This window comes from Empidonax traillii, unplaced genomic scaffold (genome assembly GCF_003031625.1).
Source record: "Empidonax traillii isolate 1590-97213 ecotype Southwest subspecies unplaced genomic scaffold, ASM303162v1 scaffold96:size1206935, whole genome shotgun sequence".
Lineage (NCBI taxonomy): Eukaryota > Metazoa > Chordata > Aves > Passeriformes > Tyrannidae > Empidonax > Empidonax traillii.
Genome location: NW_020955289.1, coordinates 850176 through 876591, shown reverse-complemented (window position 1 = coordinate 876591; position 26416 = coordinate 850176). Strand labels below are relative to the sequence as shown.

Sequence of the window (26416 nt, the reverse complement as noted above, 5' to 3'; positions counted from 1 at the left end):
AACTGTATAATATATATTTACATGATCTGGCTGTACTTATTGCACACAGTTCTATGAGAAATTCATTTGATGCAATATAATTCAACCTCAGTACATAAAATAAAGTAGTAATAATGATATTCTATGGGACTTTTCCAATTGATTCACCTTTTCAGTGAAATGTAAAAGAAGTCCTCCATTAGAAATTACTTTAAATGGAAGAAAATGTCCTAAAATACAGGTATATGAAGATTTTCCTTAAACCCTGTTTTTTCAAGCTGAGAGCATAACCTGCTTAATTTGTCACTGCAAAGACTGTCCACTGCAGAAAATGCAGAATGGTTTTGCAATAATTATTTTGTACTTCAACATGAATTAGATGTAAGGGTCAAAGAAATTAACATCAGAGTACCATTTAATCTAGGACATTAATCATTGTTAACTCATCTAATTTTACAATTAAACTGAATATTCAATCTGTCAACTCTTCAGAGTATCCAATCTTTTTGTTCAATCTCAGAATTTTTTTATTTTGATTTAGATAAAAGTTTATAATCAGGAAACATGTCTCTGAACTGTTAATGTAATCAATTCCATTTTATTTTCAAGCCATTCTTATACTTTACTTTACAAAGTACAAAATTGGATATGATGATTAGATAATTTTTACAGTTTGGTTAGTCTGTACACTATTCACAGTGCTACTAGGAACATGAAACAATGTTATTCTCCAAAACATTATCTTGGGGTCCAACAACAAGCTAGAGACATGGCAAAGAAAGAAGAGGGAAGAAACGATAAAGCACAAAGCCTTTATCTCTGTATTGCTGGTTCCATTTCGGCTGGTATTAATAGCAGTTGAATAATTATCACAGGGATAAGCAGCAGCTGACTGCAAGTGAATGAAAGTACAGTCTCGCAAAATTTCCAGCTACAGAGATCCCTGTGGTAAGGCTGCTACTGTCTATGATACCAAGTTGAACAACCAGAGCACAGAAATACGGCATAGCCAGGACCCCAGGATACCTCGCTATACCTAACAGAGTATATCAGCAATGAAATGAGATAGGCTGGTAACGTGAAGTCTGTTCACTGATGCTCTCTGGAACATAAGGTAATCTACTGTCCTGAGTTAAAACTTCAAAACATAAACTACCCAGAGAAAAGACTTCTCAACTGGCAGCACCTCCCAGCGTGCAGTATGGCACACCTGGCTGAGGCGAATGACACTGCAGGTTGCAGAGGACTAACTGAGGAAGAAAAAACAAAGATTTTTCACATGGATATGATAAACACACTGAGTACACTTTTCCACAAAACCAGCATACAACCTTTGCACTACTGGGCAGCAACGACAACTAACGAGTCGTACCACGCTTACTGCATAACCTCAGGAAGAGTATAACCACATTTTATTTTAGAGGACAGTTTCTGAACATGGAAATGTACAACCCAGTAGGGTATCTGACCTCCCAGCAAAACAAGTTTCGCTAGTGTTTGAAAAATAGAAAGAAGTATTTGTAAACATCAAAGGATGGAATCAGCTGTACGAAAACACAAAGTATTGTTTCTACCTTGCCCCAGAAGGTTATAGAAGGATGCAAACTACAAAATACTACATTTTAAAATAAGTAAACTGGATAACTTGTTCAGTTTAGGGGAGACTGCCATTAAACACAACCCTTTCATGTTGATCCTCTTCTCCAGGAATGTCATAATATCTTCTGAGGAGAGATCCCAGTCTTCCTTCTACCATTTGTATATTTTTTGAGCGATATCAAGGCTGACAGATGAATATTTACTATTGGCAAATCCAACAAACTTCAGCAAAACAATAAACTTCAACAAGAAACTCACATAAATTCAGCACTTGGGTTAGGTTTAGCAATTATTAATAACCTATCTTGTTTAAGAAATGCTGTTTCTAGTTCAAGAAATGCTAAATACAGAAAAAGATCCAGCATCTGAGACTGTCAGCTGGCTCACTACCGGAAATTACTACTCTGAAGTGTTCAGACATCATTAAAGGTGAGAATAATACAACACAGTCATGTTCCTTTCCCTTTCTTTTTCTCCTGTCCTCTATATGAAATCAGAAATCAGAGAAGGATATGACCTCACAGGCAACCTACTTTCTTCTTCTGCCAGTGCAGACTCCATCTCTACGATACTACCCATTTCTGAGAGCTTTTCAAAGACTGTCTTTAAAATACTCTGATGGTTTTTCCTTTGTTAATTTTGATATATTATTTTACAGTCTAACAGCTCCCTGTTAGTAAGGTTTTCCTGATAGTCAGCCTGAAGCTTTCTCTCATAATTCATTCTCTTAACTGTAAATTTCTTTATTCAGATTCAGTTCTATTTATGCCACACCAGACTGCATCGTTCTTCTGTTATTATAATGTTATGTTTTGAGCTAAAGTATAATTTTTTCTTTCAACTATTTCTCTAACTGAAAGGCAAAATCTTAAACTAAAGTGAATACTACACTACAAATTATTTTTGCCCCAAAATATCTGTTTGCAAATTCCTGAGGTTTATCTTATTTTATTTTCTGTTTGTTTTCATGAGCCTTCATGAAAAAGAAACACAGTCTTTTTGTTTTCCTTGATATTTATACTGCCTACTTATTCATTACTACCTCGAAGATTATTAGGGATGCATGCTTTCTCTTCCAGATTAGTGAAGATATTAAGAAAATACACAACACTACCCTATGCAAAAAATATTGTAATAGGACAGTCTGTCCTCTTCATACTTTTAATACCTTGAGTTTAATTGGTTATTTTTCCTCTCCCTGTAACCCATACCTATAAAATGTATTTAAGTAAGTTTTGTAGAATTACATTTATCTTCCTAATATAAATTATTAATAAATCTGGGACCGCCACTTGGTCTTAGTTCAACTCTTTTGAGAGTATACTATGTTGCAGCATTTTTTCATTTTATGGTAACATCAAATTAGACTTCAGTGTTAAGTATTGCAGTTATGGCCTGACATTTACACAGTCATCTTTTCCTTCCTTTTCCACATTTTCTGTTGAGATGTTATATTTAATCCACAATTACATTTAGAAATTCACACCTATAAATGATTTTTTTTCACTTAAGGCAAAGCCAATCTTACTTTAAATCACCGCAAAAAATAATTAAAAAAGTGTCATTTTTCTGTCACTGCAACTGCACATATGGCTTGCCAAATCCTTAAGGAATGATCAAATTGAATCAAACGTCTTAAAATTCCAAACAATGAAGGCAAAATGTTTCTTCAAAACCACAGTCAATTCATAGTTATTCATGGTTTGTCCAAGTTGCACACTGTATTGACCCAGACTGACTATAGCAGCCAGAAGTGGTTTGGATTCAGTGCAGCATAAACACATGGATAAGGCCACATGCAACGTCACACCAGGCCCAATAAGACCCCCTGGAATGGCAGTACACAACCAGCAGATTGGATATGAAGCAGCTTAATGGACAAAGAACTACTGGGGATTACTTGGTACACAGACAATTTATTATATCTGTGCCTTAACTTTCTACCTGCTCCCCTACTCCCCCCCCCTATTGTTAGTATCCAAACCTCCTTTATCGCAATAGGGAAAAGTTCACTGATACTGAACTGGTGTTAAAATGAAGTAAATAAACCGCTCAACGCTAATCATTTTTTTGTGTCCTATTATCCCCTTTGTTCTCATAGGAAAACTACAGGTAGACTACGTACTTGACTCAGTATGTAAATACAGACTGCGATGGGAGTCTTCATCAGGGTCTCAAATATGTAGCTGAATGGACCTTAGCTGCTCTGGGAATACCACTGTCACAAATGCAACAGTGGGGTGTCATTTACTGTAATGCTGCAAATCAAATAAGTTCTAAGAGGTAATTTTTTTTTAGCCCCATTCCTCTAATCCAAAATTTAAGGAGAAAAATGTCCTAATATAATGAAACAAAAAGAAACTGAGGAATTAAATTAAATAAGGCTTTGCCAACACTTACAGGCCATAAATCTGTGGAGCAATTTCCAGTCGGTTCAGATGCATGTACAGCTCAATATCATGTTTCTTCAGCAGATGATCCTGAATTTGGTTTACCTTTGCTACAATAGCGATAGATGGGCCTAAGTCCTGTGGCCTTGCAAATGGCATAGGTGTAATCATCACATCTTTCTCCTGCAGACACAGAAAAGAGTGGGAAAAAAAAGAACATCCATGAAGCCTTACTGTCTAAAGAGATTGTGTACAAGAGATTTCGTTTGTTGCAATCAGTGGCTTCCAAATAAACAGAGTAATAACTCATTTCTTTCAAAACGAAAGAGAAACCTCAAGTATCCGCTTCTGTGGAAGGTATGGTGGGATTCCCCTTCCCAGGAATGCCAAGGATTGCCCCTCATTTCTGCACATCAATTTTTATGTGCATGCTTTACTTTTCATGCTCCGACAAAGTGTTGACAGCTTTATTTTAGCTTTAATATCAGCAGACTGAGTAAGTCCAGAACAAAGCAGATGAACGGTAACTCAGTAGAGAATATATGCCCTCAGAGGACAATAAATCGCATACCAAATAGGAAATAACTTCTTTTCAAACAATCCTTTCTAAACAGGCTTCCCTTGCTCAGAATATCTGGTGGCTGTACCTCAAAATCTACACAGTTTTGATAACGCATTACAACATTTTTAAAAGAAGAAAGAAAATGAACAATGAGATGAACTTGATGGTTATAAGGCAGTTGGTTGGACCTACGAGTTGTGCAAACTATGTCATGATCTACAATATGACACACACCAACTGAAAATTAGTGGACTATTAGCATCCCTGAACATTATACTGCTTTAAATTTGTTCTTCTTGCAAAAGAGTGAAAAATTATTGAAGACAAGACAGAATGCTTAGAAAGAAATGCAGCAAGTAATGAATGGACCTGAATAGGAAACATGTAAAAAGGAGGATGAGAATTAAAAAAAAACAAGTCAAACCTATCAAGAGAAGAACAGGGGGACAAGGAAATAGAGAATTAAGCTGTCAGAAACGATGTTAAAGTTATAAAAGAGGGAAAATGGGAACAGTAAGAAGAGAAGGTTTTTGCAATGACTTTGCTGCATTTTGTCATCGTGATTTCTGACCCAAAACCTTCACTTCAAAAAACAGTTCTGTTTTTCTACCTTTCTGTTCAGTATATTGACAGAGAAGCATTATCAAGCTCAAAGGGTTAATAATTTCAAGAGACTTCATTACAGTTTAAACTGTTGAAAGATAATTTCACCTGGTTTGATACAGTGAAAAGAACATTATTTTTAACATTTAATAACAAAAAAAAGTTTGTCTTTGCCATATAAACTATCCTCAAGGTTGTTTCCTTTGGTTATAGTCCCTTTTCAACCCCATTCTCTCCATATCAGCATGTCAGGCACTAGGAAAAAACCTAGCCATATTTCAAAATCATTTACAACCTGGTTTAACAGTCAAGTGGGTAGTGAACATTTAATAATTTCTACCAAAAAGCCCAGTATTTATATTGCCCTCCTTTGCTTAAAATATTTTTGGTTAATTATTCCATTTCTGTACTTCAGAAAATATGGTATGATGCTGAGCAGTGATTTCAGGTAAAATGTTTCTATTTAAGGATTTGATTGATTATAAATTGTATCTTAAAATCTGCTTAATTGTTGCATTGCTATGGCAATTGCAGCAAAGGGACTGATCTGTCTATTATAGTATGGTGGTTTTGCCATGCTATTGTGATACCAAGACATATTCATTTAAGATGCTCTAGCAAATCACTTGACAAAAACTCCCTCATACTGTCAAATAAAGCTCAATGAAATGGCACACATTCATTTAAAATCTTTGCTGTTCTAACAAATCAGAATTTAAAACATTTAGCATCTCAGAGGCTAACAAGCAATGTTGATACTTAGTTAAATACTGAAGTTCTTCACAGCTTCAGGTATGTTAAGAAAGGATATTTCTCCTACTGTCTTATAAAAATTATTCTATTAACTTCTTAATTACCAAGCTGGCAGCCTTCTTTCTACCTTGATTTTTATTTCTCCATTGTATGGCTATTTCCTATTGTTTCAGACTAATTTTGTTATTTTCGTGGTCATATGCTAGAATGCAAAATATTGAAAATGGGTATCTACTAATCTCCTTCTATTCAGAAACCCACTCTTACAGTATGATATAATAACATTACCTTAACGTTAAATGCCAGTCTATAGTAATTTTTCGCATAAACATATAAATTTATCTTTGAACCTAAGAAGTCTGTAACTGCACAGATTCGTACACTGTATATTCTATCAGTGGCACTCATCTGGGGTATGAACTTTATTCTGGTTTATCTGAGTTAGACTTTAGCTTCCCCTTGGCCACTACATGCATTTGTAACTCTGATGACTCAAAAGATCTATGATTTTAAGCTTTTCTTGATTATATAGAACCTTGTATGCAAATCTCAACATCAGAATCTCTCTACTTATTTGAACTTGTAATATGAGAAGACTAGCTAGTTACTCTGATTAGTCTTTACATCATTAGTTGCCTGTGGGTTTAAAGCCATCTTTACAAAATTACAAGACAGACTATTAAACACTGGCTCAAGTGTCAAAAGATTCTGAATATCAAAACTAATGCAAGCTTCCTCTGTGCCAAAGCCAGAGTTATTTGTCACTTGCAGCATTTGTGCACCTTGGCATAATGCAGCACTGACACATTGCTGACTGTCAGACTGACTGACTATCAAACACAGCTAAGTGCATCCAATAGTATATGCTGGCTTGCCATTTTTAAAAATACGAGATAAGTAAATGGTATCCATCAAAATGCAGTTTATCAGCATCTCAGAAATTAACCCCATTAACAGAAATCTTCAAAGCATGACAGAATCTGTGAGGACAGCAGCTGCAACCAATAACAAAGCCTTGCCTGTCCATGCCTCCTGATTCGGTGCATTCTACCAAGAGCTCGGTGGATGACGAGAGTGCAACGATGTCATGTCTGTTGTCTACTCTCATGCAATTTGGTCGAGAAAATGACAATACCTCTAGTCAGTTGAAGCTGCTCCAAAAAATCACATAGCTGGTGTGAAGCAAACAGCCCAAACAGAAAGATGCTCAAATAAACTAATACAGCCAAGCCGCCAAAATGTTTAACTAGAAATGACTCGCAATGCCTGTGCCTGAAGCACAAAAGACAAGTGGAGGTGGTACCCTGCCCATACTCACTATATATTAATTTGCCACATGAGAGGAAACACCCTTTTTCTTTTTGTGAGCTTCTAAGTCTTGGAAAAAATTAAGAGTGCATGTGTTCAGTCACCTATTGTTAACACGAAATATAAATGATCAATTCCAAAAGGATGCGGTTCACGACAAAAAGAGAAAAAGAGGGATGGCTGAGAATGTGCTATATCGTTTACAGGAGAGCATCAGATTCAGTTCTAAGAACAGTTTAAATATGAATACCAGTGAAATGAGGCTGAAAAAATAGGTAAGTATTAAGAACAAAGTCATGAAATCCTGCCCTAAAACATCACCTACTACAACACGAACCGGAATGGCTGGTATTCAATACTAACACAATTTATATATTCACGCATTTAAGAAACAAATGCTACAGTAGTAAAGGGAGGCTAGGACATAGAACAAGTATAAACCATGGACAGATTTCTCTCATTAACCACTAGGGAATAGAGTAGCTGGAGAAGCTCCTCTAATGGCATTTGGGTGTAATGGAACCAACTGTTAGAGGCTATAAAATGTAACATGTCTCTCAGAGCACATGCTTTCATTGCTTCCTTTGTGAAGATTCAGACTTTATTATGTAGCTAACCCTCAAAGTCATGATTGTAAAAGGCATATATACAAGAAAGCATTATTAAAGATTATACATGTTTGCAAAGAACAAGAACAAACAACTAGATTTTAATCCATTATCTTTGCATTGTTAATTTTTTATGCCATGAAAGGACTGGAAAGGGCAATGTAAACTTTCACCTTCTACCCAAGTACTGCAAATCTGTAAGCAGACCTAGTTATTGCCTGGAATAAAATTCAGCCTCAGACTCTACCACCTCTGTCACAGAAATTGTAACAAATACATTTGAATACACTGAATTTTGAAAAGCTGAGCTCAGAGAAGCATCTCACAGCCTCACTGTTGAAATAAAAGTGACTATGTAGTAAGTTCATAAAATTTGTATCTCATATGCTTTATCGCTAGCTATTGAGAATTATATGAAAATGCAAATAGTAATTTATAAGTGTAGATAGTTTTGGCCAAGATGCCAATGCTCCACAGCTACTAAAATATACACACAGAAATATTTACATATTTAAAGAAAATAGATGCTTTATGTAAGTCTTGGGTGAACATCTTTTTCCTCAATAGACTGGCAAAACCACCATTCAAACTCCCTCATTACAGCTTGCAAATATAGGTTTTGGTGCACATATACAGACACCCAAACCCAACTAAGTTCCTATTAGTTTTTTGTTAACTCTAGATACCCACTCTATGGGCTATGTAAAACATGCTGAAAATTAATCTAATGAAACTAATTTTGGAGGCCAACTCTTTCAGGATATAATACATTGAAAGTCTTGGCAATATATGTAATACTGCTGTGTTTTCCTAGAGCTTCTAAATATGCTCCATCACACAAATAATTTTTCAGAATTAAAAAAAGAGAAAAATGTACATGGGGAAAGAGACAGTAAAAAAAGTATTCAAAGAAAATCTTGAGTAATTGACTGAGGAAATTGTCCCTCATGCCATACACGAAAAACAGTTTCAGGCAAGGACTACATGGTTTCTAGGGAGTCCCCACAATGGGGAGTTCAGTAGAACTAAACTCAGAACACAGCAAAAGCTTTCTTATGAAAAGGAGAAACGTACTAAACACAGCGGTGTCTGTACCAATACACAAGAGATCTGAAGGCACAGACTTTCCCTCTGCTTGAATAGCCTAAGAAGAAAAAAAGTAAGGAAATGGAGGAAAGGTCAGGGAAAGACGCACTCTGACCTTTGATGGACAGTCTATGGTTAAAGTTTTGCTTTCACAGCAAATTGTTTATATTGTAAACAGCTGAAAACAATTCAAGCCTTAATATGTTAAACACTGCCTACAGGCATTTATTTAACATGACATTTACACAGGTTTTGGGCACACAGAAGTGCCTATGACAGGCACTCTTTCCAATGCTACAAACATCACTTATACACAGAAAAATCTGTGTTTGCACATTTGGTTTTTGGTTACCAAGTGATCTTTCAACAGATGGGAACTCTCACCTGGAAGACTTTCCTCAAGAGCTTATGACCAAATTCTGAAGTACCTTTGTAAACTTGTTTGAGCCTGCTTTAAAACCAGGTTGTTTAAGAGATATCTTATTAGCTTTGAATAACTTCATTCATACTAAAACTCATACTTGCTTAAAAATACAGTAAATACACTTTAAAACAATATTTACCTTCTGACTGTCTTGTTCAAAAGTTGAAAACCAATGTTCTGCAGTTTTCATAAGACGTGTGAACATTGCACTGAAAGGGAACAACCAAGAAACTTGGTGTAAAATAACGTGTTACAAATAAGAGCAAATTAAATGTAAAGAAAGTTGTTAAAACTTACTAGGCATCATGTTCCAGATATTCAGGATTCAAAAGAACTTTCATTTCCTCACTGAAAAAGGCAACAGACAACAATCCAAATGTGAATGTTTATTTTTGGTCAGCGTTCTGCATATACTATTATGTATTTATAAGCCAACTTTCATATAAAGTGCAAATGAGAAAACTAGCCTTTTTAATTAAAAAGAGCAACTCCATTGAACAAATGAAGTCTTTCCTTTTTATAAAGATCAAAAACAAATTAGCTGCCTTGTCTGTACTACAATGAAGTAACCATCTAATTATTCCAAATAACAAATTACTGAATGTCACAATGTATTATTTGAATATGCTTGATCTAGAATAATTGATTGCTACACAATCTATCACTGTTTGTCCCAAACAAAAAAAAAAAATGGTTACTGGTCAAATATGCAGTATCAAAACATTAATTTATTTTGTTTTAATAGCCTGTATTTTTATTGTACTTTAACAGCAATTAATCAGTGACAGCACCTCTTTTCCATCTACTTTGCTGCTTAGCTCTACTTTTTCAATGGGGATAGAACAGAATGCTGTGCATAACACATGTTTATTTTAAGTTATTTAGCACTGAAGAGCATCTTCTAGGTAATTTCAGGATATCTAAGGACAGACATTAAATAAAAACATGCACTTGTAAATAATCTTTATGCTTAACCGCCTTTGGGCACTCATGTTGAGGGGTACTAGTAGAGGTTATATTATATAGTATAAAGAATTACATTGATTTTTTTATTCCCTCCTGGACTCCAAAAGGGAATGCAAAAAATACAAATGAAATTTCCAAAATATCACAGGAAGAAGACCTTTTTTTGTGTGTGTTGTTTGTTTCTTAATAAAAACAGAAGGCTTGCATATAGGGCAAGCCATATCTGAATTTGGTTGACAATCATATGTAATGTAATATTTCATACATATGTGTATGATTGCATTTATATTTACATACACACATTTGAATGAAATGGAAAATCAATAGCTAAACTTAATGTTACCACTAAGTCAAAGAACAGTCAGATACTGCAGCCACAACACTGCAGGTGATGAAAGTAATATCAATCACAACAATCTGTTGACATTGATTATCTTCCCTTTTAAGATACGAGGAGCGAGAGGTGGTGGGAATTTCTGCTCTATGAGTGTAATTCCCTACATTCTCCTCACTGCAATGACAAAAATGAAACCACTTCTGGCAATAAGAACGAGGTGAAACTGCAGGTAAGCTTTCTGAATAAAGTTTTTCCTAGGTTTCTTGTCTCCCCATTTTTTCGCTAATTAATATCTGTGAAAGGGACAATGCGTAAATTTCAGATGCTGCAGTTTGGAAGATGAAATAAAGACATTCCCATCTAAGCTTGAAGATGCAATGATTTCTGATTTCAATTTATGAATTATAAACAAAGAATTATGGAATGCATATTTATAAATTATATTGCAGCCAACTCACTTATTTTTTTAAGAAAGTGGGTTTTTAATACTATACAAATAAAACATAATGCTTGCCTTGGTTGTGCAGCTTCACTGGCATGTGAAAAAGCCTGGTGGTCACAATGTAGGATAAAGACAATGGGAGCTAAAAGTTCATGCATACCCTAAACATAAAAGGAAGCAAAAGTATAATTAGATTTTTCAGTCATATAATAGTTCCTAATGCATAGCATCAGGCACACAGCAATATTAGGTGAAGACTACCTAAAAGAATGAACATTTACATTCTTAACAGAATGGTTTCATAATCAATGGCTTTTATCTTAAATTCTGATTAAATCCATTAAATTCTTCTATAATATACAGAAGCAAGTTATTCTTCCTTTTTCCAGCACAACACACAACAAATTCGCAATGGTAGGCAACCCTGCACCTGGCAGTTTACTTCGAGATCTATGTTCATAAATATGAATTCTATTTATGATAATTATAATCATGATCTACAGTATAAAGATCTGCAATAGGGACAAATTACAAAATTTAAAATTATTTTTTATTTTATAATGTTCCAACAACATAGACAAAAGCATAACAGTATGCTTTAAAGCAGACAAGGGCAGCTATTTAGGAAAGAAAATGAAACTCCCATTTCTAAGGACATGAGAATTAAAGTAAGTTTCTGGGTTTTTCGGTTTTCTAAGTTGTTATGTCAACATTCAAAATAAAGTCATTAAGCAATGATTAAACAATGCATAGGAGCCCCAGTACTATTCCACTGCAGAGTATACTTTCATATGCAATCTGTATTAAGCTACAGGAAAAATATAGAAACATGAAGGAATCAGAACAGAGAAAATGGGTGGACAGTTAAGGACTCGGGCCAGTATTGGAAGCTACTTTTACCCAGAGCTCAACAGGAACAAAAGAGGAGTCTTGATTTGCCTTGATTCACCTGGGGCTTGTCAAACTGTTATCAGGAGCAGAAGCAACAGCTTCAGGAAACAAGCAATCCAGCTGGCAAGCAGCAATGCACTGACAGGTACAACTACAGCCTGCAGAATGAAACCTCATCTTCAGCAGACATTCAGCCCCTTCCCTCAGGTTACCTCAGGGAAAAGGAGGATTTAGGGCATGACAAGTGGGGAATTTGGTTACCTCAGAGGAGTTGGGATCCCAGTGGTGGACTAGAACAGCAGGTAGGAGCAATGCAAGCTACAGTCTGGGGCAGGGTTCAGCCATGCAAAAGAAGGGGAGCTTTTCAGTGATGGAAGGGATGTGGGATGAAGAGTTGCCTCTGGACACAAGGATCACTCCAAGGGAAGACAACTCCTGATCTCAGCCCAAAAACACCAACTACAGCCAGGGCTTGGTGCCAAGCACCCAGGAAGAGCACGCTGCCAGCAGCGCTACAGTTCAAAGGTGCAACTGCTTCGCCAAGTGGAGCCTCAGTCCCAGCTCCTGGACAAGACACGGGTTCCAGGAAGACTATCCTGTTGGCAGAAAGAGCACTGGGCCTGGTCCATCAAGCTCATCAGCATTTCAGGTTGCTGTTAGGAGTACATGATGGGTCCCCTGTCAGGAGCCGTTCTACTTTTATACTTGCAGTTCCAAGCCAGGAAGTCTCTGCACTTGCTTTTCCAGCCCTTCCAGTGATGGATAGACATGAGCAATGAAAGTGTTATATGCTTATGAAGCTGATTATTAGCTTCATATGTATCAAACAGATCCACTAACTACCAAAACCTTTTATCAGAAATAATGGGGTTTTTTCCTTAAGTGGTCCAAATTGACTCAAGAGGTAGACGTGGAAGCCCTCTCTAGATCATTAACTGTTTTGAGTATGCTTGGATACCTATTAGTGATCTTTCCTGTTGCTAAGAGCAAATCCCAATACCTAGCAGTGTTGAGGGAAAAAAAAAAAGAGTTTTGACAATTTCTCTGTTTGCCATCAACTGAAATCCTATGCAGTATAATTTTAATTTCTTCAGGATTGAGACGACTGCTATAGCCTCAATGGTAGGGCTGAAGTTTGGATGTTTTCTTTCTCTTTCTATTATTTCTGAAACTTTAGGAACCACTTCAAAAGATGAAGGCTAAATAGAAATTCAGTTAGGAACATAAAAAATGAATCCAATAGCTATTTGATTTCAGAAGCTGACATAAAACACAACAAATTAGTTAGATTACAAATTGACAAGTTTAGATTTCTTAAAATATTATGGTCACACCAAGGGGGAAAGGAACAGGAGAAATATGGAGATAGGTCCAGGATTAAATAATATGTAAGTGGAAAAAATATTCAAACAAACTGTAAATAACCAGGGTTGTACTTTCACACGTACAGCCCTCGGTTAATTAACAGTTCCACATCTAATCTTTTATTCACCCTGATTTACTAAACATGAAATTGGAGAAATGGAAATGCCAAAAAATTGACTATCTAATAAAACTACCACCTAAGCTGTAAACATATATGCTGAAGAAAAAGAAAGAGGACATAAAATAAGAATTAGTTATAAAAGATAAAAGCACATCACACATTCTTCCAACATAATAATACATCAACTCAGTAGAATCATAATGTGGCTGCCCACATATAACAAAACCAAAACAAACAGATGATGAAATATCAGGATTTCAAAAAGATACCTCTGATCTTTCAGTTACAAGACTACTTCAAATGTTTAGAGATTTTTAGCTTGGCAAGAAAAGCTACCAGTGTAATATGCATACACATATTTTTTCAATGCTGCAGTTTACTAAAACTCTTTAGCGTTAATAAGTAAGTTGACAGAGCTCAGATAATTTTATGACACTTTCCAGCTACAACAAAGTATTGATTTCATAATACAGTCTATGGTTTAGAAAGAAAACCAGAATTATAGCATTTCTACAATGACAAGTGAATCAATGCATTTCAAAATTATATTGACTTCTCTAAGGGCAATCAAATCATGAACAAACAATAGTTAGCCTAGTGATTCAGCTTAATTTTCACTATTTATTTTCAGCGTAACTAGGATCAAAATTTTGGCACTAGTCTTGCAGATGAACTCCAGGAGTAATTTTTACATATTCTTAAGTACAATATACTATTCTCTTTAGACTCTATATTTACAGCTGCTATTTAAAAATTCAGTGATCCCAGAGTGGATTCTGTCTTTAAAATCTGTAACACAGCTTCACAACATTCTGCTCCATTTGACTAGGGAGAGAAATATCTTTTTCCTCATCAAATAAAATGTTACTTTACGCTGACCAAAAAAACCACAAACCCTACTACAAAGACAACTTGCATGCATATATGCATATTAAATAAACATTATTGATTGCTTCTTCTAAGACTATATGCTGATGCTACGTAATTTTTTTAACAGAATGCTATAAACTCCAAATACACTTTATTTACATTTCTATGTATGCAAATTGTCAAGGAACTATAACTTTTTCAAATATTTAGGAAGGTAACACTGGGTATGGACACATACTGACAGACAGTCATCATAAGTCTTCATTTACTGGCCAAGTTTAATAATTCTAATGGCAGTTGCAGCTTTTGTATGTAGCCATGTAAATGAGACAGAAGAATTCTCATGGACAGAGGAATTCCCCATGATGGAAACTGCATATGAAGAGAAACTCCCTAATTTGGGTTTTGTATTCAGGTCACTGTGAAGAGAGCAACTTGAAGATGATCTATTACTGATGAATTAATGGTAACTTCCATTATTTTCTCAAATATATGCTAGGCTTGATATAGTGGAAATTATTATGGGAAGTGGGGCTTGAGTCAGTGGTAAAAACAGTAAGTCAGGAACACTGTCTAAAAGATAGGTATTTGAAAAAAGATGGAAAAAACATACCCTGTCACCACCACAAACTTTCTTATCAGCTAATTAACAGAAGGAGCATTATTTTTTAAAAAACAAATAAACAAACAAAGCTACCCTTATAAAATGAGAAAAAAGCAAAGCTCCTAATAAAAGTAACACCTCCACAAAAAGAGAGGAAAACCACAATCATTTGCTATTTCATGGACTTGGCACAGCAGCACGAGACTTGTGTGATATACTTAACACACTTCAGAGAGGTTAAATCATAATTCAAAATTATTTAATTTTCTGCACTTCACCTCTCCTCTTCATCTTGTAGCAGCCCCTTCCCGGAACTACCACACTACTGACGCACACCAGTTGAAAACAGAGGTAAAGAAGTTTTCTTTGTCAACAGCCTGTAGGCTCACAAAATTGAACCTGTTCTTTTATCTGCCTATGTTCATTTAGCCCACCAAGCAGTCTTTATTAAAGCTGAGGCATCAGGCAGTCAAAGTTCATTAATACCATTTATATAATCTCTGCAGTTTCAATTAACTCAGCAAGACATTCTACTACATGATAACAGTCTCATTAATTCAATAAAATCCCATAACTATTAACAATATGGTCTATGTTAAACGGGGTGTCACCTAGTAGAAAATAATAGCTTTAACAGCTTGTGATGAAACGCAGGGCTTTTTTTTTTTTTTAAATTTGATCTGGCTAAATATTCCATCCTTATATAGAAAGGTATTATTTCTTGGTAAGGAATCAAGAGGATTTTAAATATGTGCAGAGGGTAATTAAGTCCTTTTAAGTCATATCAAAGAGTAAAATAATACTTCTTGTTCAATAAATGATAGACTAAATTAGCTGGAATGTGTGCTTCCATTTTCCCATCATCAGTACTCTGACCTATATTCACTAGAAAGAGGAGGCTGAATACTGCTGAAGTACTTTCTTCAGCAGTGCTCTTCAAAATACAGCTGATAGATCTCATTTTTGCTGTTCTCTTGCAAGACTACTCCTTGCTCACAGTCTGTCCAACGTGAGATGAGAACCAGCTGATAGATGTTTCATATGTTTGATAACTATATATTTGATTTTTGATATAGTCTGTAAGACAGTTCTTCAGAAATAACTGTTCCTTCAACTCATGTGTCCTTTGTTTCCAAGAAACATCCCTGTTCCCTGGCTTGAGTTCAGAGTGGTCACAGACATGCCTGCAAGCATAGATTGTTTTATAAAATTCTTACCATTTACTTAATCTCTGAATTTTGGTCATTAACAATTTTCTGTCTACCTTAAGTTGTCTGCTGTACAGTTTATCCTTTGTCCACGCACACAGAGTATCCCTCGGTTTGTCAGTCTCTACTCAGCCTACAGATAATAGTGTAAAGAAATAAATACAAATATACTTTCGTTGATACTGTGCGTATCGGTCTTGCTAAAGGAATTTAGTATCAAGGTAATACTTATTTCAAAACCGTCAGAAAAATGTTAAATTAATTTAGGTTGCATCCCATGTGGATGCACAGTTAGTGCAACTTTAAAGGTTTCTTTACCATTTTATCAAAATTCATTTGAGCAGACGCTGCTTCAGGTAACACTGTGAAAGTGTTATTTTGTAGCAGCCTTATCCTTCAGTCAAGAGGATTTGTCAGCTGCATTGTATTTGGATGCTACAGGGTTAGAGGATCTATTCACTAAATAGTGCATGGCTTTAGCAGTTAAAGGAAGAACTTAAAATATTACATAAAACTTAAAATAGTGAACTCTGACTAAATTTCAGAAGTCACTGTGCTTTTTGTTTATTCAGTACCATTTTTAATCCTTTTGTATATTTTCTTTCTTTACCTAGGCAGAGAAAGCCTTTGATTTTTTCTTTCTTAACCAACACTGAAGAAAAGATGTTTCTAAAGAAATATGAAGTTAGAAAACTTAGCAAGCTTAAAGAAAACAATTTGAGCTACTGTGTTATGAGGAAAAAGCATATGTTATTCAATGAGCTTACTTTTCTTACTATCCAGCTGACAAGCAGCTCTTTGATTACTTCAGCATTATGATACAACTTCAGATACAACACAGCTACATTATTGTCAAACCGTATAGAAAATGTTGAGTCAATGAATGCCACCTGTACAGGATTTTCATTACCTGTTTATAAAGCAACTGCTCATTTTCTCTGGCGTAGCAGAACAGAACATCTGTAAGAATTTTCCTTACATTCTCTTGCTGGAAATACTGCATTTCAGGAAAGCTGAAAATGAAGCAATACAGCGAAAGTAAACAACAGAGTGCACAGAATGTCAGTTGCTGGTCTTCCAGAAAAGGTTTTATCTAAGAGCATCTCCCTTGTCTGCTTTCCCACTGCTCTGTGAACTGTGGATGCTGCTAGAGTAAAATACTTCTAAAGAACTGCTACTTTTTTTTTTTGCACCCGAAATTATGAACCATGTTCTTTCATATACATCAGTCTGCTACACAGGTATGATGATATCACCAGTTATATTTAAATAACTAATCCCTTTTAATCTTATGAAAGCTAGAGATCTGCAAGAATGAAATACAATGGGAGAAGCAGAAGAATGGAAGACAGTATGTCAAAAGAAGGATTTACACAAAGGTTCAATATTCTATGAATATTTGAAAAAAATATTATCATCTAATGACATGATTATTCAAATATCTCATAACTGACATGAAAACCAGTATCCTAGTCTCTCATAACTCTTATCTGTTGTGATACAATACAATTGGTATTTCACTGTCTTTAACAATCGTTGCAAATAAGTTTTATAATTATGAAATAATTTGATACTCTGGCAGGGTAAATATCCTAAGTGGAATAGAATGAAGTGGATCTTGTGTGAGAATAAGAAAAAAGGCTTCTGTAAAAATCCTGTTACATGAATATAAGCTAAGAAAATGTAAATATTTCCAGTTTGTGACTACTCTGGAAAAACTCTCACCTGTGTATCCTGCTCCTCAACTGCTGGAGGCAGGAAATAAAGTGGTTATCAGGACATTCCTAAAATTAGAACAAGTGCACAAAAAAAGGTCTTTTCCTGGTTACTGGAGAAGTAACCAGGCAAAAAATGTTCCATAAAGCAACCACCTCAAACCACATTCCTCTGCAGCTACACAGAGATATAACAAATAGAGCCAAAAAATCTAGAAAGGTAGAATACTAAAAAGAAAGGAAAAGGTAAAGATTTTTCTTAGTCTTTCTGGACAAAGAAAACCAGAAGAATACTAAAAAATACAGCAGTGGTAGGCCTCAGGCTAGACAGCTGAAATAAAGGTTTTGGTATTGTCAGTTTTAAAATTAATCACACGGATTGAAGATAAGGTTTCCTGAAGCCAGTTTTGTTTTTTCCTGTTTCCCGGGTCTGAGCTACAGAACTACACTTTAGACCAGTTGTGTTAAGGCTCTAGTAAAGCCTGTCACAGAGAAACAACATAGAAAATTATAATAAATTACTTCAGATAAGACTATTAGTGTTGATAATTACTGTGGTCATCTCACAAAGGTGATGACAGGTAAGCACAGAAACAGAACTAATTAAGGCCAGAAAGGTGCTTTGAAATCCTTGGATGAAGGACCTGAATCAAGAGCCAAGGCAGAGAAGACACCGTGGCTTAAACATAGCGATGCTGAAGTCAGAGGTGTAACGTTTTCCTGGCACCTGGTGGAGCTAATAGTAGACCAACATTTGGAAACTTGTATGCACTTGTAGTAATCACATTACTGTAAAGGAAGGACACAGCTGAGACCAAAAGTGCATTACAGCAGATGGCAATCGACATAATTTAGGGGTTTGAAGAGATTATTTCTGAAGGACTGTTATTCAGGCCTGCCCTATAAAGTTTAGGAAAGGAAGACTAACAAAGAAAACTCAAAAATACACAAAGATATCTGTGAGGATCTAGCAATACCAGAGATTGTGAAAGAAAGGATAATAACGAACTCAGAAATAAGCTGGTTGAAGTATTAATTATAGTAAATGTAAATAGAAGAGATCATGAGGGAACTATCAGTTCAGGATGGATTTTTATGGAGAATGTCATTTTATGATTAAAGCTCTGTCTTAGGAAATACAGTATCCTCAAATCAGCAAGGTAAGAATGCTTTTCATGAACACGAGAATATTAAAGTTAATTACATTTCTGAGAAAGACTGCATAAGGACATGGGAAATTTGCTAGACTGTTTTACCACAACTGCTACAATCACACAATGGCACATTCAAGTCCCTGCTTTCTGAAAGTGAAGACCAGGGTGAGTTAGTTATAATTTTTTAATACATTCCTTTAGCTAATTTAGGGGCCCCCACACCAGAGGCAGCCAGAGTTTGACACAGAAGAAACTCAGGCTGGCAAACAAATAACAGGATGCACAAAAATACTCTATGAAACAAATCTGGTGGTAGACAGAAATGAGGCTCTAAGCCATTGCCAAGAGTGACCATAATTCTTCATGAACAGATTTAATCCCCTGGCATTCCCCAACCTTCTCACTCAGCTGGAAGGGGGAAAGTGACTAACCAGAAAAAATGGAAGATGTTCTTGCAACTGCAAAGATTTGGTAAAGAACAACAATAACTGCCCCCTCCATTGCTCACCTTAATTTTTTTTTTTTTTTGAAAAGGAATAAATCAATGTATAAAGGAAGCTTTCACCCTTCTAGCAGTTGGTCTTCTTACTGGATTTTGCCTCTGATGTTCAAACCAATGGATAGCTGTTTCTTCCCATCTCTTCCATATACTTAGGAAGGATGTAGCTGACTAATGGCTTCTCCACTACCTTCTTTGATGTTGGAAATTTTTTTAAAAATTTTTTTTTTAAATTTTTATTTAGGAGATGGAGAGTTTTGAACATCAGCACCTCTGCCACAACTCAGCTTCACACAGCTTGCATTGTCCTACACTGTGATTGTTATTCCTGAAGCAGAAACTAAGTAGACCAATATGTAAAAATACTACTACAAAGGAGAAGAAATCCACTTGATTAGTTTACTGGGAATGCCCCCCTAAGCATTTTGGTTTCTTAACTTACTGGAAAGATGGTAATGAAATCTAGCCATTTACAATCCCATGCATGCAATGTGATGCCAAAAAGTAAACTGGTATTTTGATTTGAGATAAACACTCTTGTATCTGCCAATCTGCTGATTTCCATTTCTGCTGAATATTTTTTTTTTAATTCTTTTTTATCACTTCCTTCTTAATCATCACAAAATAAATCAGCATTGTTCTTTGGTACATCTTTTCAAAGACTGTAATTAATCATTGCATTCTTTAGTCTCTTATGAGATATGAGAGACTATGCCAGTTCATACACACCTCCCTTTCTTAGTGGAAAAACAGAATGCAGTATTATAGTCATAACTATATGGTATGGTTGGTATTGGTCAGTTGGTATAATCTACATTGAAAGTAAGGGTTCTTTGCCTTACAGTAAACTTCCCTTACCCTCCTTCCCACCCTCATTTTCAGAAGCCTCTCACTTAAGACAGAGAGGGTATTTGGTTCCAAATCAGAAGTATACATTTCTGGAGAGCTGAAGGAAAAACCATTCTGAACCTCTCAACAAATGTAAAAAAATAAGTCAGGAATTAAATCAGCCAATTATTTAGAAACGTTGATCACTAATGAGTTATAGATTGCACTCCTCTCACCTGACTTTAGGACACTACGGTTTTGCTAGGCACCAGTGAACTAGAAACCTTTTGTAGTTATTGAAGAAAAACATACTATTCTACAATGTGACTTATCAGACTAGACTTTTACTTTAGGAAGAGATGGTTTGTGTACTAGAATTCTCTGGGTATTTCTCTATAATTTCTCTATAATTATCTGGGTATTTCTCGCTGGGTAATTCTCTATAGCATGACTAGCCCAGCTGTGAGTATAAGGGTTTTACAGATCTAATTTTTACGTGAGATAAGGATTCTGAAAATGCATAGGAACACACATTCACACTTATCACACTTCCTTTAAGATACCAAAATCCTGAAATTTAAACTAATTTAAACCAATACCAATTTTAACAGCATAATTTTAGCCACTTTTCCTGTCTATTTTTACTTTAGGGAATTTGAACAAAAACATTACAGAGCAAATTTTTTACTGCTTTGATAGCTGGGACTCTAGTTTGCTACTCTCTGTGCAGTTAAAACCACTCTCTACAGCATTATTTACTTGATGCTGTTGGATGATGGAGGACTGAACTACACGACAAATAATATAAAAATATTAATCAAATTCAAACTCCAGGACGTGATTTAAAGAACGGAAATGAAAAGAGAGGGTATTTACATTCCATAACCAAGGAATGTAGAACTTACTGCTTCTTACACTACTTCTAGTTTACAAACAGATATATATTTATACGTAAAATGTGCACCTTGTTTTATGATTAGGCAAACAAGTGTACATATAAACGTATGTAGTTTACCAAATAAATTCATGTCACTGAGAAATTCTGCTTCTTCACTGCTTGACTCATTTTGCTATTGATGGCACGATGTATACTGCTATTGTTTCAAGTAGACATTACTTCATATAAATACATAAATGAAAGTTTCTTCAGTCAGTATTACTAATATTAGTGAATGCTGCTCTGCCTAGTGCTCTGCCATTTGCCACAGTGAGAACTCTGACGTTGTGTGTGTGTATATATATATTTTTAAATAATAGTCTTACATCTACCATAACCTCTACACAACTTTTCATTCTCCAATTATAGTTTAGATATGTATATATTTTAATCTTAGAACATCCTGAACTGTTTCCTTTAACAAACAAAAAATACCATCTGTTGTGAGAATGCACAAGAAAGTATACTCAGATTTTAATTATACATCTCATGGCAAAATGCATTCAAGAATGGGTCTAGGGACGGACATATAAAATATTCCAAAACCAGATAGCAATGATTTCTTCTGCATGACTTGGTTTCTGTAAATGAAAATGTGTGAGCTTGGGATTTGTAAAATCTATGACTATCACCACTTTTTTTCAAGTTATAAGGAAAAATATTTGCCATACAGTAAAATTTCACATAGTAGCAAATTAGTAATTGAATTTAATTATGTTTACATATCACTCAGTGTTTCCACTCTGAAAAGAAATATTTTCAGGAACTGAGCGTTCTAACTCAAAGAACTTCCTAAACAGGAATGACCTAAGGGCCAAGAAGATGAAAAAATAATCACAGTAATATTAGGACAACTTTTAAAAGGCATATGTGACAAATAACACTAGAAAAGTGATAACTAAAAATAGAACTACTCAACTTCTATAGATAAGTGACATTTCCCTTACTAATTACAAACTGCTTATTTTATTATTGATTAAGTGTTGTGAATTAAGAAAGTAATCTGTTCAATCTTTTATTATGATTATAATTTAGTTGAAAGACCTTTTGGTTTCTCTTACCTTCTCTTTGCTTCATACAGAAAAGTACTTTATATTTCACACCGTAGTACATCTCCTAATATCTTAATTTAGAAGAGCTTTTCTTCAATGATACCAATAAATCTCCAGGATTTAATGTTCAACTAGATTTTCTCATTTTTCACTCCATGAAAGCTGTATTTTTATACATTTAATGTATGTTTCCACACATTCATGTTCAACAAACCTGACATTTACAGTAACCAAAGTCAGGAAAACACTGTATAACATATATCACATAAAGATGTAGAATATAAATTTATATAACGAAATTTCTTTAAAGATCTACATACGTTCTTGTCACATCTTGCTCAATCATTGCTCGAAGCTCTTTATCCTGGAAAAATTTATTCCAAAGACTCTGAAATAAGGAAAAATAATTATATGAAACCTGATACTTAAGGCTTACAAACTACATCAGCAAAGTACTGTACAAATATTAAATAATTAATCCTCAACATTCCTGGTAGATAGGTGCATCAATATTATTATGGGTGATAAAAAATGGTGGTGACCAGCATAGCATATATGAGAAGGATTTAGATCGGAGATAAAAACATTCAAGTTCTTGGATCCTTGCTCTAGGCTCCTTCCATTCGCTCACTGGCTGCAGGTTTGTGAGTTACTTATATGGGGACCTATGAAGAATATTTAGAAAGGCAGAGTAAACTCAAACTTACCAGAACCAGCAACTCAACTGAAAAAAATTCAGTTTTTCACTCCAAGAAAAAGGTCCATAACACCATTTCTCCTATAACTGTAAGAACTTTATTGGAAGCTGCTGTTAATATCCATAATAAGATATTATTTGGAAGTAAGCTAGTTCATTTTAGTGGAGGCAAAATCAAATAAGGAATGTATGATGATCAAATATGTACTATGAAAATGACATCATTCTAATACACAGTGAAGATCAAGCTTGGGCATTCTAAAAAAGTTCTGATAGGGAAAACCACAGTGTTTAAAGCTCACTGCAGTATAAAAAATATTAAATAAAGGAATGCAAAGTAGGTTTAGCCTCTTCTGTATCTTTCTGTGACTGTTTTCATCCTCTTTCTTTCATTTCCATGTTCTGTTTAGAAACATGTTGTAAAAGCTAACCTGAAAGAAGTCAGGAAATGCTGTTAATTGAATGGTCCATTAAGAGTATTGCAAAATGTATTCTCTATTGTAAAGGGATGGTAGCTCGGCTATATGGATCAAAATACAGACGGAACAAAATCTATACTGGTCTTCATAGGTTAGGTTAGTTTTCAGATAGCATCAGCACCAGTGTATGAAATACTGTACAAAGGGAGTGCCTACAATACTTCCACAATTTTTTGCTTCCCTGTAAACAATTCTTTGGCATGGTGGCTTATGATTCAGAGAAAGCAAAGAGAAAGTAAATTAACATTATCTAGTGAGAGGAAGCTAAAATAACAGAAAGGAAAATGTTAATTATCTTCTATATTTGTGTTTCAACTAGGAAAACCTCCCCAAAATCGCAATGTCAGATAAAGTGAGTATCTTTTTAACTCACAACTCTTTTCATGCAGCTAGATCACATTTGAAACTCCCGTCCCTGCTCCCACCCTGGTCCTTTGTAGCAAAGGATGAAGGAAACAGAAGCTGCCTTGCGAAGAGGAAGGAAAACATTGAATACACTGAATGGGTATAACATCAAGTCATGGCAGAGGCTCAAAGGCACTTTGTTCCTCATTCCTGTGTCTGATTTGGCTTGCGGCTTTGTTTCACAGATTAAACCCCTGCCACATACTCTGACATGTTAAGCTTTGTCTTCTATCTCCTAAAGACACCACAGGCAGAAAGATTGTGCTAATGTGTATAATCACAAACTACAGCAGAAACACTTTAAATCTTCTACATTTGACACAACTTTCTGTCCAGCTGGATGCAAGAATAGTTTGATGACGTGCACAGTCATACCAGCTGCAGAGCTTTCTCCTTCTAAATTAAAGAAGCACAGTACCACACTACAAACAAAAGTATGGGCTTCCATTCATGGACAAAACAGGAGTATCACTAAAGATATCTGACAGTCTTTTCAGGTGTAAATCTCTTAAACGCAGACTCTTAAATGCAGCCTCATGGTATTATTTTAAAAAATTGATAAAAAAGAATTTCGAAGGTAACAGAAAAGCTTCCAGATATGTGCTAAAAACTATTTGAAAAACTTTTCAGGTATAACAAAAAGCAGTAAAAAACCTCCAAGAGTGAACAGTCATCCAAAGGAGGGTAGTTTGCTATTTGCTGTTAAGAGCATCCACTTCACATTGACTGTTTAAACACTCCTCAAACCAGAGCCATTTTATGTATAAAATGAAAACACACAGTGATAAAAAGCACATCAGTTAAAGAAAGGATTTGCTGTGAAACTGTACTTATAGTCCAACACTGATTTTTTGTTTATCACAGTCTTCCCTGTGATAAGCCCTGAAAAATCAGAATAGCAACACAGAAATGTGCATTTCTAGTTGTTCAGTAGAACCTGTGAACCAATTGTTAACACAAGCCAGTTTGGATATTTAGGAGGGAAATTTTAGCACCTGCCATTTTGCAAGAACTCCCTTGTGTCAGTATGAAGATGATGAGAATTTTAGTAGCATGTGTTGAAAGAACCAAAGGTCAACCTACCCCCTCGTCCTGAGAGAGTGGGTTGTTGATTATCAGATCCTGCTGTCCTGCTTTCCGAGGGTTGGTAATGTGCTAGGTAAAAACAGAAAAAAAAAAAAAAATCAAACCTTCTTCTGTTATACTGTAAGTATTAATATCTATGTCAAAGTATGAGAACAGAGTTTTGTACCAACTTACAATTTCTTTGATCTTATTGTAAGAAGTTCTTAAGTCTGAAGTAGTTTTAATCCATTGACTTCTATCTTGGGGTAGAACCTCTAGAAATAACTATCAGCAAAACAAAATAAATTCATTAAATTTCATCAATTTTACACAGCTTTTCATATAAATACTACCAGATAGCACAAACCATCTCATAATGAAAGAGAAAGCAAAGACCTATAAAATACTACTGATTCTAGTACATTCCCATCCACAAATAAGTAGCTAGAAACAATAGCAGTTCTACAGTGCGAAATAAAAGCATTGAATTTGACTGAAGCCACAAACTCCAGCTTTGTAAATTGTTGTAATTTCAGTAAAGTTGACTGAGACTTCCAAGGCAGACACAAAATGGAAAGAGATGAAAATAAAGATAGAAAACTTGAAGCTATTTACGTAACGCTGATGATCTAATGCAAGGTACTTAAAGCCAAACATGAATGTAGAGCAGAAACTAAGCACTGAGATACACCCTACGTAAGAAAAGAAACATGCTCCAGAATTCTGCAAGACAGTCAGGAGAGTCAACTTTGCATCCTTGAGAATGCCTACATCTCAGATCTTTCACGTCTCTTTAAAAAGGGTTAGAATGAAACACCCATTGGAAAATACTATTTAATTGCATACGAAACAAGGAAAAAACCCAGTATTTTCTTGCTTTTTAAATGTTTTTATTTGCACATTGCAGGGTGCTAAGAGACAGTAAATACTGACAAACAAAAAATTCCTACATTACTAAAAAAACCCCTTAAAATTTCAGAACTTAACAAAAATATAGATAATATCTTTAAAACAGAGCTCTAACCAATATTGGGACATGTAAGTAAAAGTGCTTTATTTCTAAAAAAAAAAATTCTTGATTTACTTAGCTGACAGTGAAGGACTTGATGCTTTTGTTAATTCAGGGTTTTGAGTTATGACCTCCTAATTTAGAGGCTCAAAAAGAAGCAAACTGGTAAAACAATGTTTGTGGCATATATTCATCTGGCTTCCCGAATAAAGTATTTTCATTATTTTGACATTAATTCAATGCTACATACATTTCAAATTTCAATTTCCCACTTTCTTTCATTCATATACAAAGAGTATTTTAAATTTCTTTCTTATAGGTCAGTGTGCCAAAGAGATGCTTGAGAAACTCCAAGTGAGGTAATTTAAATGTTCAGAGTTTACATACAGCAACTCTACCAGGGAAAATGTTCTCTACTATCATAATTAGTGCACAACAGAAGACCTGATAACAGTACAAC

General features: G+C 35.1%; 1 protein-coding gene across 3 annotated transcripts in view; it reads right to left on the bottom strand.

Moving 5' to 3' along the window:
* TBC1D5 (TBC1 domain family member 5) overlaps nucleotides 1-26416 on the bottom strand; it is a 287567-nt gene that overhangs the window by 118288 nt on the left and 142863 nt on the right. For all 3 annotated transcript variants that reach the window (XM_027881829.1, XM_027881828.1, XM_027881830.1), the window contains 8 exons: nucleotides 25143-25232; nucleotides 24966-25037; nucleotides 22622-22689; nucleotides 17027-17129; nucleotides 11130-11218; nucleotides 9610-9660; nucleotides 9452-9521; nucleotides 3979-4151 (listed from right to left, as the gene is read on the bottom strand). In XM_027881829.1, coding sequence (XP_027737630.1) covers nucleotides 3979-4151; nucleotides 9452-9521; nucleotides 9610-9660; nucleotides 11130-11218; nucleotides 17027-17129; nucleotides 22622-22689; nucleotides 24966-25037; nucleotides 25143-25232 — 716 coding nt within the window. The remainder of the gene's footprint in view (nucleotides 1-3978; nucleotides 4152-9451; nucleotides 9522-9609; nucleotides 9661-11129; nucleotides 11219-17026; nucleotides 17130-22621; nucleotides 22690-24965; nucleotides 25038-25142; nucleotides 25233-26416) is intronic.